This window comes from Opisthorchis viverrini (genome assembly GCF_000715545.1).
Source record: "Opisthorchis viverrini unplaced genomic scaffold opera_v5_147, whole genome shotgun sequence".
Lineage (NCBI taxonomy): Eukaryota > Metazoa > Platyhelminthes > Trematoda > Opisthorchiida > Opisthorchiidae > Opisthorchis > Opisthorchis viverrini.
This window is the reverse complement of record NW_008751803.1, coordinates 961,255-973,593: the sequence shown is the minus strand read 5'-3', so window position 1 is coordinate 973,593 and position 12,339 is coordinate 961,255. Positions and strand designations below refer to the sequence as shown.

At 41.8% G+C, this 12,339-nt stretch overlaps 2 protein-coding genes across 2 annotated transcripts in view; one reads left to right on the top strand and one right to left on the bottom strand.

Moving 5' to 3' along the window:
• The window catches only part of T265_06800 (hypothetical protein), a gene marked incomplete at both ends in the record, with an annotated part of 64,526 nt that extends 60,264 nt beyond the window's left edge, over nucleotides 1-4,262 (bottom strand). The window contains one exon of the mRNA XM_009172165.1: nucleotides 4,129-4,262. Coding sequence (XP_009170429.1) covers nucleotides 4,129-4,262 — 134 coding nt within the window. The remainder of the gene's footprint in view (nucleotides 1-4,128) is intronic.
• The window catches only part of T265_06799 (hypothetical protein), a gene marked incomplete at both ends in the record, with an annotated part of 51,580 nt that extends 42,283 nt beyond the window's left edge, over nucleotides 1-9,297 (top strand). The window contains 3 exons of the mRNA XM_009172164.1: nucleotides 914-1,001; nucleotides 5,700-5,860; nucleotides 9,005-9,297. Coding sequence (XP_009170428.1) covers nucleotides 914-1,001; nucleotides 5,700-5,858 — 247 coding nt within the window. The remainder of the gene's footprint in view (nucleotides 1-913; nucleotides 1,002-5,699; nucleotides 5,861-9,004) is intronic.
• Between the last annotated feature and the right edge of the window lie 3,042 nt (nucleotides 9,298-12,339).

The following is a 12,339-nucleotide window of genomic DNA, read 5'->3' as shown; positions in this document are numbered from 1 at the left end:
GCATAGCGTCGTGTCTCTAGAAAGAGATTGAATTGAAGTGGAGAAAAGAACTAGCCGATGTCAAAGTTACGCTGTGAAAGATGGGTTACTTTCCATTTTTCTGCGAATAAATTGTGCGGTTTATTAGCCAGCGTTAACCTGGCAGTGGGATTGCCGCATGACACGCAATTTGCAGATTTTTGCGGTGTAGAGTGGAGTGAAATAGGATGGAAAGAAAAATTTGCTGGGTTTTTGACACCAAAAAGTTGGCTAAATTCAGTTATCCAGTCACCAACTCCAATCATGCACGCCCAAATTCTGGTATTGGGGTACCAGATACAGGCTGTCGAAGCCTCTTCTCCTGTTTCATCAAACAACGCCACCACAGTTATTATGAACTATTGTTGCTGATTGTGAAGACGTTTTGTTGACCGATGGTTGGATTCCTATGCACTGTGCACATAAGTTTTCTGCTCTCCAATACAGTAAAATGCTAGATAGCTGAGCTAAGTGACTAATGACAAACCATTTAAACTGACACTATTATTAGTTTTTGCTCATTCACTCATCTCTAACTGATTTGTACATTATGCGTGTGCTGACTCTGCAAGCCAACAAAAAGCAACTTATATGGACGCTTACGAATGACTTACCCTTAATATATTACTAACTGGTCGAGTACGAGCAACCTGACAAGGAGGTTTTCAAAGAGGTGTCACCCACGCAAGATATGGAAATTCTTTAAATTTCATTTATCACACCATACCATTGTAAATACAGTATCAAGGATTACAAGGGTATTATCACTAAAGGATTTAAGCGAGGGGCATCCGCCAGAGTTCAAATTAACGGGGAGTGGGAGTGGCTGGAGATTGTCCCGGAACGGACTTTTGTTAGAGAAACACACATGCACCGTACTTTCCTTTCTTTACAGGATGCTCTGGTTTATTTCGATTGTTTGCGCTCTCTATTCTCCGCTGACTCTGCTGTTGCGAAACCCTCCCAGGCGTGATGAAGCCAGGGTAAGTTCCGTGTCCATCATGACACATCTTCAATGAGAGCTCAATGCGAACGAACAGTTGAAATGCAAAACCCTCTTGGCACAAAAATCATAAAACAAAAAATTCCGGTCGCAAAATCCGAAAAGGCGTTACTACATGTTCTGTCTAGTCTGTGCCTCGCACAAACCACAGTATGAGGAAAAATCCTCGCATAGCTGAACCGNGATCGATCGCGGCCAGGTTGCAAGCTCGTCTTCGTCAATGCTACATAACCCGTGAGGAGTAGTGGCACTAGCTGAAAAGAATGAGCACCTCTTCCAAATTATTCTTATCAGCTGCAAAGCTGCTATCGACGAGTTGTTCCGATGTCAAGAATTACACGAGTCTTCATCCACTTACGACTGAATTTAATTAGGTGACTGACATTTCACTTGACCAAGCACATAGATATAGGCGCAAACCAGCCACCTCTGGTTAAAAATTATGGGATATAATGGGATAATGTTGTCCTGTGAAACAAAGCTTTTCGCCACTCGATAGGCATGCTACTCGAAATTGTCTAGACATTTTGTATTAAAGGACACCCAAAATTACATAATTTTGTCGGAAGCGAAAGACCTAACTTCATCAATGCTAAAAAACCTTTTCAATGCCCGATGTCAGTTTATACTAGCGCCAAAAGTGATAAACAGATTGTGAGAATATTGAAAATTACATAATTTTGTCGGAAGCGAAAGACCTAACGTCATCAATGCTAAAAAACCTTTTCATTGCCTGATGTCAGTTTAGACTAGCGCCAAAAGTGATAAACAGATTGTTGAGAATATTGGTAGCTTGGTCTCTAACGATGGCCGTTGGTTTTGACAGTTCCGTTTCGTCATCGGCGAATGGTTTTGAAGCGCAGTGGATCTGCGCGTTGGTGGTTGTGGGCTGACTAGTAAAGTATGTCAGTTGATATACATGTTTCTGAACAGGATGACCTTTGATTAATTGGTCGTCTGGACGAGACTCAGTCGACCTTTGAACTTGACCACTCCCATTTAGCTGGATTTACTACTTCCTAAGCTTTTTCGGCTTATTTCCTGATATCTGACTGAATTCGTTTGAGGAATAGGTCGAGTTCTTTCCTCATTCTTTCACGCATTTGGTACGAATGGTATTGTTTTGTCATGATGACAGCATATGCGGTTTGTTTCAAAAAAGAAGCTGACATCGCTCTTATCGTAAGTATTATTCATTGCATGATGTGGTCGGTTCTACTGATCTAGATCAAAAAGTATTCGTCAGGTTGTCAGCGTATAAATAAGGAGTTGCAAACTGTCGTCAATTTCACTAGCTAATTTTGAGCCTTCAGATTTCACCCACATAAATGGATTAACAAAACGTCCAAAAAGCTTTGGGGATACTCCAGTGATTTGATACCTACTACAACGGCCAGCCTAGACCAATTCATTTGAGATCTGGTTAACTGCAGCTAGCAGTACACGCGTGGTAAAGTGATACTTGACAGTAAGAGGCAACTGGTTACACCTAGGATGCCATTACGAACACGATATAGCATACTTTTGAGAATTTTTGGCAAAGGAGCTGGAATAGTGTAACTACTTAGAAGGATGAGTACTTGGAAATACCCCTGCAGATGCTGATGGATATATTGAGACAGCAACAACCAACAGCAAAGGCCGAGGGCAAGTTCTCTCGATATAGGACAAGTCAACCAATTGTGTGGATTGACTAAGGGACAGTGGTTTAGTGAATCACTTCACGTTTTAACGTCTTGAGCGTTCTGGCCTTTCATAAGTTTGTAAAGAATTTCCTCTGAGACCCACGTTTTCAAATGAGCAATACTTCATATCACACAATTGTACATTTTTTTAACATGCACACCAACACTTACATTTATACTCATAAGTCCACTTTTAGATTCGTGAAGTTGGTGGAAGGCCTAAATATGCCTTCAAAATTTACGTGTTTTCTCCCATGATGAATTTTTTTTCAAACAACGTTCAACTCACGAAAACTATCGAGTTAGTGTGCAGACGCATCGGTTAGTGAGACTTGACATTCTATATTCCAACTATTTACAGAAGGGTAGTATTTCAGTCAACATTAACCATGGATTCCTAGTAGAAATCCGCAGAAAACCCATATATATTCAGGGAGGTACTTGCATTATGATTGTTCGCAACCACGGTACGTCAAACGCGCAGTTGTCGGATCGCTGGTGAATCGTGTCGGGACACTATGCTCGGATAAGTTCAGGCGACCAAACGAACTGAAGTGAGTCAGTAGGGTACTACAACAAAATAAGTGCTCAATAAGGCTCATTGCCCAATAAATGGACAGAACTCTACCGGAAACGGTTGGGCAGGATGACGAAAACCCAACGGTCACCGTGGGAATACTCTATAGAATTGGCACTTCAAAGGCCATTCGGAAGATACGTCTTCCGAATTGATAATGTCTTACAATGACACCTTGTAAGAGCCAAGGACTCTATCAAACCGAAATAGCACACTTTGTTTACCAAATCCTGTGTGTGGAATTTCAGGCCAAATACACAGGCCAGACAACCAGGTAACGGAGCACAACCGACATGCGAGTTTTCCTTAATTAAAAAACTCAGAATGGTTTAAAAACTTGAGCGCGACTCAGCCATTGCACTCCACGCACTTTAGTCAGGGTATCAAATCAATTTCGATTGTACACGTATACAGCAGTCAGGACTCAAGTCACACGTGGAACGGACGTGTGCTGAAGGCCTGGGGACAACGCAACCCAACCGCATCAAACGTGGTGACGGCACCAGCATCCCGTCTATTTGGTTGGGACCTATTACACACCTTAGTAAGCGTATTGGCTGGTTTTCAAGCTGGGATCACAACAATGACACATCACAGCCAGTACAACAACGGAAAAGGGCACATCCTGAGCATAGAACACGCGCTATCACGTGTACACGCACACGAAGTTAAAACATTCACACACGCTGGTTACGTCTGACTGGCAGCTGATCTCAGGAACACACCCATCAGAAGATATGATAGCGAACTCAAATAACAACGCATTTGACCCGCATTCAACTGGCTGTCAAAATCCTTGAAAAACGTTGCTTACGGCAACCTCAACGCCGGATTATAACATTCACTACGCTGTTTTGACTTTAAAATCCCCATAGAAACTAGTTGTGTGTTGTACATTCAGCGGGCAGTCCCTGTTTAATTCAGCAGCTGCGGAGGTCTTTTCCATCACTTCCTGTCGAGTGACATCATCAGGGGTCATCTTGAAGGTGATCAGCTGACTGATGAGCTTAGGTATACGTGTTTCTCTCAAAGATATGTAGACATTCTTGTTATCCTGTCTTTCGGTAATCGCTATTTTCCTAAAATTAACCAAAGGCCATCCTACCAGTATATGCTTTATTTCATGAATGTCTATGTGATCATGTCAGCAAGGTTTTCGTTAAGGGGACCCGTATACAGGAAGCCCACATGGACTGCGCAACACATGAAGTTCAATAGGCACGTGTCGTTGATGCAGAAAAAATGGCGAGACACCTCGACGAACCCAGCTCTACAGATATATCTTGGCGACACATTAGAAGCTGATCCGAAGCACATCATTTACGTGGCATGTGTCAGTCACTTTTCAGACAGATCATGTCCAAGAATATGGCTTCAGGACCTGTGATATCAGCTGTATCGACCGATGCAAAGAGGTCGGTCCGCTATCAAGGCTACCTGTCTGCAGGCACAGCAAATCCCGGCACTCTCCGATCCAAAGCAACTCCATAGTTGCCGTTTACCACAGGACTATTGCTCAGTTTCGTCTGCAAAGGCAAGAAAACTGTCGACGCCGAAATTGTTGATGTGTGGTCCCCTCGTGCTTTCTTAAGGAAAATATGTTATGCGGGTGACAGCACAATTGAGCGAAAGAATGCATGAGCACCTCTAACGCCGAATGAGCGGTAGACATATTAGCACATTCACTCGCACAAATAAGATCACGTTGCCTATAGTCACATAGTTAACCAAACGGCGTCACCTCGAGTAATCTGCGGAGTGCCCAGTAGACTTCCATTGTCGATTCGGAGGCATGCCTTGGCAACAGCCGAAGCACTGGCATCACGACTACATGACCGGGCACTGTGCAATCAAAACCTATTCGTACTAGGTTTGAGCTTGCTTTGGTCATGTAACACCCGCCATCAGATCAACTTAGTCAACAGAACCCTAGATCACTCTCTTTCCAATTTGATGTGACCCTATTTGTTCAACCAGTTAACTATCTATACAATCTCCGCTTTCAAAGCATCCAACCGATGTTGACTACACTTTTCGACTACCATTATTATTTCAGCTGTCAGTTATGGGAGCAGAGGACGAACATTAATTTTCATCATTTTGTTTTCTAGATAACAGTGTAGGGTTATTCAGCCAGAACCGTTTTAACTCCTGGCCGGAAAGCTACTTTGTTATTTCGGGAACCGATAGTTCATCGACTGATCGCTTGCAAACGTTGTGGGGTCGGTTGAAATAATGAAATAAACGGCTACTTTATTCATTGTGCGCTGATGAATGAATACACTAATTTTGCCAGATGTCGTTTCTGTGTTTTTGCAATTTGGTTCCGTGGATGAATTCCACCCACCTCCGTCCGTGTTTGCAAGATTCAAGGCGACGTAAGCTGATCCCCTTTTTGTTTTTTCCTCTCCAAAAGGCTTTGGTGGACCGCAATGCAGATAAGCCACCTGGTTCTATTAATAACTCTGCAATCGGAGACCCAATGAACACTGCAAATTTTACAAATTTGTCACTTGGGGCAACACTTGGTTACGACCCTACTGCTGGCGGACAGAGAAGCTATGGATATAACTGAAGGTTAGTAACTGAAGGCAGTGGATGTTCAAGTAGGATTAGCTTCGGGAGAACCATACTTTCTACGTTTGTGGGGTTTGTGAAAATCTGCGCATGAATTAACCGTGATGAAAAGCACTGTATTTTACTCTGTATGTGTTATTGTTCATGTTACACCATCTATGACAGCTCAGTTACCGTTTGGTTAGACGACTGGAATACGTGTCATTATTTAAGTCAGGTGACGAGACAGTCAGCCAGAGTTCATAGCCAGATTAATTGACCCACCCATAGGAAGTCGGGTCAACCACAGAGAACCATTCGGAGTCTTTCTGTGCAACGCCGACCTGAAACTATTGACCCTCAACGAAGAAATAATAATGATGTACTGATAATAATGTATAGTATGTATGTATGTATGTATGTATGTATGTATGTATGTATGTATGTATGTATGTATGTATGTATGTATGTATGTATGTATGTATGTATGTATGTATGTATGTTGTATTGTATGTATGTATGTATGTATGTATGTATGTATGTATGTATGTATGTATGTATGTATGTATGTATGTATGTATGTATGTAGTATGTATGTATGTATGTATGTATGTATGTATGTATAATAATGATGTACTGTAATAATAATGTACTGACCGAGCGTCTGCGTATCAAGAGCCCACTATTCTCACCCTGAGCTAGAGAAATCGATACACCGATTTACTCTCTCCATCGTTTTGTTCCCATTAAAACGGCTACAACCTTATTGTTTTCAGTATTGAGCGCACGAAATGACATTCCACAGCCTACATCTTCCCGTCCCATTGTGGAAGTTTAATAACGTACGAACTTGTCAATTTGGGTCAGCAACGTTTGGCAAAAATGTTCTTCCTTTCGGATCAATGGTCAACACTATTTCCTGAAGCAGGTTTCTTCTGGTAACCAGAGGATTCGGCTCATATTTGCTTGTATTTTCATTTTCTGATCAAAAATACACAGTGATATTTCTGCTGATCCCCCAAAATCAGTAGGCTTTGCCATTTACCACAAAAGTTCCTGCCCCCAGCTGGTGACCAGATGTCATCTCATTCGATTATCCAGCTTGCTAATTGGAACGAGGTTACTAATGCCTAATGAAGGGTTTCATTTAGTAAAATAGAGTGTAATCGACAATTCCGACATTTGTACGCAATCCTGCGCATTGCAAATGTCAAAATCTACTCGGCATACGCTTTGTTTGCCTCCAATATTCGACGTTACAAAAAAGGTAATAAATATATCGCCATAATACACTCACTAAATGGGCTTACGCGTTTACTTTCTGCAGAACGGCATCTAGACAAAAACTTAACGCGCAGGATCAAGATTCCGGATTACAACATTAATATCAGGTTGGGACTCTAGAATGGCGCACAACGGTTTACGGTCTGTAGAGTGACCTAGGTACAGGAGGAAAACTGTGGAGGAAGAAACTCTCCGGACACTTGTGGGAATCCTCATAAAAGGTTCCACACCGCACTACTTCCGAGACCTCCGTAGAACAGTAGTCTTTTTTCGGAGCCTCCTCCTTTTTGCGGAATTACTGTGCTACTCAATTTATCTATGCAAGATCCTGCTTCTGGTCGCCATCGACAGCGGAAGCATCCTTAGTTGAGTACGTGCGAAGTTGTGCTGTCGTCAGTAGCCGCTCGGCCTTCCAGTTGTTGCAATCTACAAGGGAAAAACATTTGCATAATTCAGCTAGTTAATTATCTTAGCTCCTGTGCCGTTAATTGGTGAATAGTCAATTTATTTATTCAATTTTTACTTCAAAATAACACAAAAACAAACACAATTAAGAAACATCCGTGAATTCCTTTATGGATGCTCTTGAATGGCCCTTCCAATATGAACCTAATACCCTTGACGGTTAATAACAACGCCTCTCTCTAGGCAAAAATAGTGTGTAACTATTCTCGTGTAAGGTTGGTCGATCCATGAGCCCTTTCCCTCCTTTAGGATCAACACAGAAGATATTACTGAGAATAAAATATGCTAGTAATCAATTACTAACTAAAGGGGTGCAAACCAAAGTTGGGATTGCAGTGTCCTTGGTTTTCAGAAAATCACCAAGTCCCGTTTCTCCTTGTCAGGGCAAATTAATGAAAAGTTGTTGAGCGGGTTTGAAGTGCGCGTGGTTTGGCTTACTGGGAAGTCTTGAAAGGCGTATCAATCAGTCGACACATACACGATGTTTACTTAACTGTCGTGAATTCTACAAATCCCGTAACCAGCTACAACAGTGAGAAATTCGGGTAGTCGCGTAAACCAACCAAACATGCCGAACATGAACACGTTTACATGCGATCATTCAAATGCATTCCGTGTGTACTGGTGAAGTATGGTTAACACTCCAACCTTACATGTAAAGTGTACGAGATATACACCCCGTTGCCACAAGGGATGTGCGTTGTTGATAAGCTCTAATTAGAGCAAAAGTTGAGTCAAGTGCTTCCTCTTTCTGCTGTGAACCAATCAAAGTGTCTACACGGGTACGGAATGAGGACTGTTCCAATACGAACTATAGGAACTCAACTTATTTAGATTTTCAAACTATTCGTCAACTTACCGTGTCCGTAGCGATTTTATAGCACGGACGGTATAGTTAAGTATAGTTGAGTGAAATCAGGCACTACCTTTAATTTTGGGCGGACAAAGTTTGACACCGCCTAAGGAAATTTGCGCTTATTCCGTCTCTCACAATGTCCCAAATGATCTCCACTTACACTAAATTGATGACCATAGCAACCTATAAACTATCATTACCCAACCGAATAACGTAAGCTAACTGCAGTCTACCTGCCTGTGCTCTGTAACTGGTTATATTCGAGTTTTCAAAGCAGCAAGATTTAGTAAAAGCCGCGAAGAAGCCACCAGAGGAATACTGGAAACACAATAGACTTTCGTGATTAACATTCAACATGAAGATGGCTTGAATGAAGAGTCAGTATATCACTATGCAGGTTTTGGATGGGCGGTGGTAGCCTCGTGCGTGGAAGTCAACTTTAAATTCGGTAGACTTCTGAGGTGTTGGTTTACTTAAACAGTTAAACGACCAAGTAAAACAACTAACCATTCAGACCGTACTCTGATGTGACTGCACTTTCTATTTGTTTCTTTTTCCAGCACAGCCCATCGGACCACAATGTTCGCAGTGTTCCCGGCCCATACACAACCACCGGATGCTAACCTGATCAATCAATCCTATTCCTATTTATCTGGGTGCCAATTAAACCTTCCCACACGGACCATCCTTTTTGTTGTTCTTGATGTAATGAGGTCTCCAAATTATTCGACATAATTACTCATTCCGAGTCTTGCAGAGAATCGACTGCGACCGTCCTGCCACAGTCGAAAGGTGATCAACATTTTCATTCTCATGAAAGCCAGATGGAACTTTCTCATGCTGTGATCAGACATTTCTGTACGAATAATGCGTATCACACACACACCTACGTTCATATTATAATCCTGGACTGACACGGACGAGTGCTACGAAATCCGCGAACCAGCTGGTTGACTTTCTTCTATTTAACTCCCAGTTAGTCAGTAGGTCAGCTATGGAAACTCCCTGTAGATATACAATATTTTGCGGGCAAAGGTCACTGCTGAAGTATGTATTCTGGAGAGAGGAGAGAGGACTTTATAGGACACGATACATTAGGGGCGCTAGTAGAAGAAGGCTGCTTATCTTTCAGTTAGAAACCACTGTGCACACTTGAGTTCATTTCCACGAATTTTTCAATTTCACCGGTCCCAGTACCTGTGGAATCTTTAAAATTATTGAAGCTCTTTATCTTCATCGTTGTCACCATCACAGAAAATGATGTTTGCATCGGTTATCTATGGAAAGTGTTATAAAACTCCCGTATTACATGAAGATAAAAAAAGGATTAATAGGGTCCACGAAGTACCAGCACATCTTGAAACCTGGTCAGGCAACCTCAAAGGGGTCAGTATCAAAGGAGCCGTTTGCCCAGAGTTTCGGTCAAAGGTAGCAAGCTGACACATGGGAAAAAAGCAGACGCTGTTCCCTAGGCATATAACCGAAATCAGTCACCGTATTTGCGAGAGTTCTGACAAGTGAATCCGTCAGAAGATAATAACACCGTTGGATGATGCGATAAGATAATGTATGTCAGGGTTGTCCTCTCAAACTCCGGCGACACAGTTTGTGATAAAAGTGGTTTTGTAATTATGGTTTTTACTCAAATCAGCTCATCTGTACAAACGAGAAAATGTGAACATAAACGGTACATGGCGTCAAACCAACTAAGCCAGTTCTTCAGGGACGTTCCGGTGAAGAATTAAAGAACATTTTCCCCATGAGCCAAATGCACTTGCCGCCAAAAAAACCGTTTTATTTTGTTAGCGGTATCCACGACCAAACTGCCTACGAATCGCAGCCAGGATGCACCCGAGCTACGCGTTTGTACAAAGTGTTCATTCTGTTATGACCGTTATGGCTGAAGAACTCTGAAATTAAAATGTCATGCACCAGTTATCCACCGATAAAGAAACGGAAAGGTGACCTCACTTTTCCTTTCAGAGTTGTTTTGAGCATCGAAGCTTCTAAGTTACTCTAGCTTCAATAAGGCAGCCATCACAATTGTTATTAAGTACATTGGACAACTGTGCCTCACGTATACAGAAAATGCCTCCACATTTCCCTGAAAATCAATTTTGATGATCTTTCTCCATGAAAAATTGAGAATAGACGATGAATCATACTCACGTATACAGAAAATGCCTCCACATTTTCCTGAAAATCAATTTTGGTGATCTTTCTTCATGAAAAATTGGGAATAGACGATGAATCATACTCAAATATCTCAAATTAACCAAGGTAAACGTCTCATCGGCTTTTTGCCTATTTGACAAGCCTTGTGAAGTTTTTTCGTTTCAAAGGGGTTTGGTAAACAATCGGTGGATGTATTGCTGGGCAACGTTTCGCTTGTGGAGTTTTATTTTTTGGGATCCGATTAAAGCATGTGGCTATTTCTGCGCAGATAAACAGCTTAAGCTTTTACAAACAACCATACTGTTACCGCTACGTGAACGGTTGGATAAACCGGAAGCCTCTCTTCGAGGTGACAGGTAGCAGACGGGATCTAAGGAGGCGCATTTAATACATGCTCAAACGGCCTTTAGAATGAACGACATCGGTTTCACTAAGACAGATATTTATTCACATAGGCAATGAGCAGTCACACATGATCACGTGGGACAATGAAACTGTCTTCACGGGTGCGAACACAAGTGATTTTGAACCATAGTTAAGAAAATCCCTTACGACGTTTGTCCCATTTATGACTCCACCTTTTGAAGAGACTATATAAAAAAGGTTGCCACGAATAGCCTGTTCTGAAGTGAATTTGACCGCCAAAATACACTAAATGGGATATAAAGACGTGACCTCCTAAGACGGATTGCTAGTTGCATGGTAGGAAAGCTTAAATTAGAAAATAATGTATGCAGGATGTGTGCAGCTTTAGGCTACACAGTACTGGAATACCATTTGACGACACCACACAACATGTGTCGTGCGGTTTACTTTTCCTTTCAAAAGGAGCGCCCCCGTAAAGTCAATAAAGCAATATTTTCAAGTTAGTTTACATGTTGATAACGACATAATTGGGCATGTATACCCTGTGGTGGGAAACATTATGACTGAGCTTAGGCATATCAAGCAAATACAAATGCGTCATGACCATGTCGTCAGAGTGTACTTGTCGATGCCAAACCATACAATCTGATTGAACCTCATCAATTATTACTTTGTTAACAACATCACACATATATAAGTACCTCTGCTATCACTTGAATTTGGAAAAGCAAAAATTTACACCACGGGATTGTGCACCGTCTTGGACCCTCTTAACGGAATGGTCTTAGAAGAAAGGGTAGCCATTAGAACGAGGTGTATTGTGTTGGAGGTCAGATGTATGAGGGTTACGATAACATAGCGTCAACTTCAGTGAGTCAGCGCATTTTTACCAAAACTTAAAGAAAACGAATATTTTACTCCTACGATTTAAGAAAATGATATCTTCAAGAGCCCCGCACCTAGGACAGTTTTGGGTCCCTACTCGGTAAGTAGTCTTTGATCAGGGGAAATGCTATGCTTCTTGTGACTCCAGAAGACATTAACTACGAAAATGCTCTCAATTTTGAACGCCCCTAAACGGTCAAAAATTCTGTGCACACGAGATATCGAAAAAGTGGCCTTTCACCTCCGTAAAAACTCCCACCTTCGCATTTGCGTTTGGTGCGATTGCTATCAATGGCGTATCGAGCAAACATGGATTCAAATTAAAAATCAGATCTTTAAGGTAAATCTAATTGACTTATGTCGTTGTCAGTTTTGGATTAAGTGTGGTGTTCGTTGACTTCGTAGCTTCCTTAATATGGTATAAATATTTTTTGATCACATTCGGCACTTTGCCTCCAGAAGCACAACA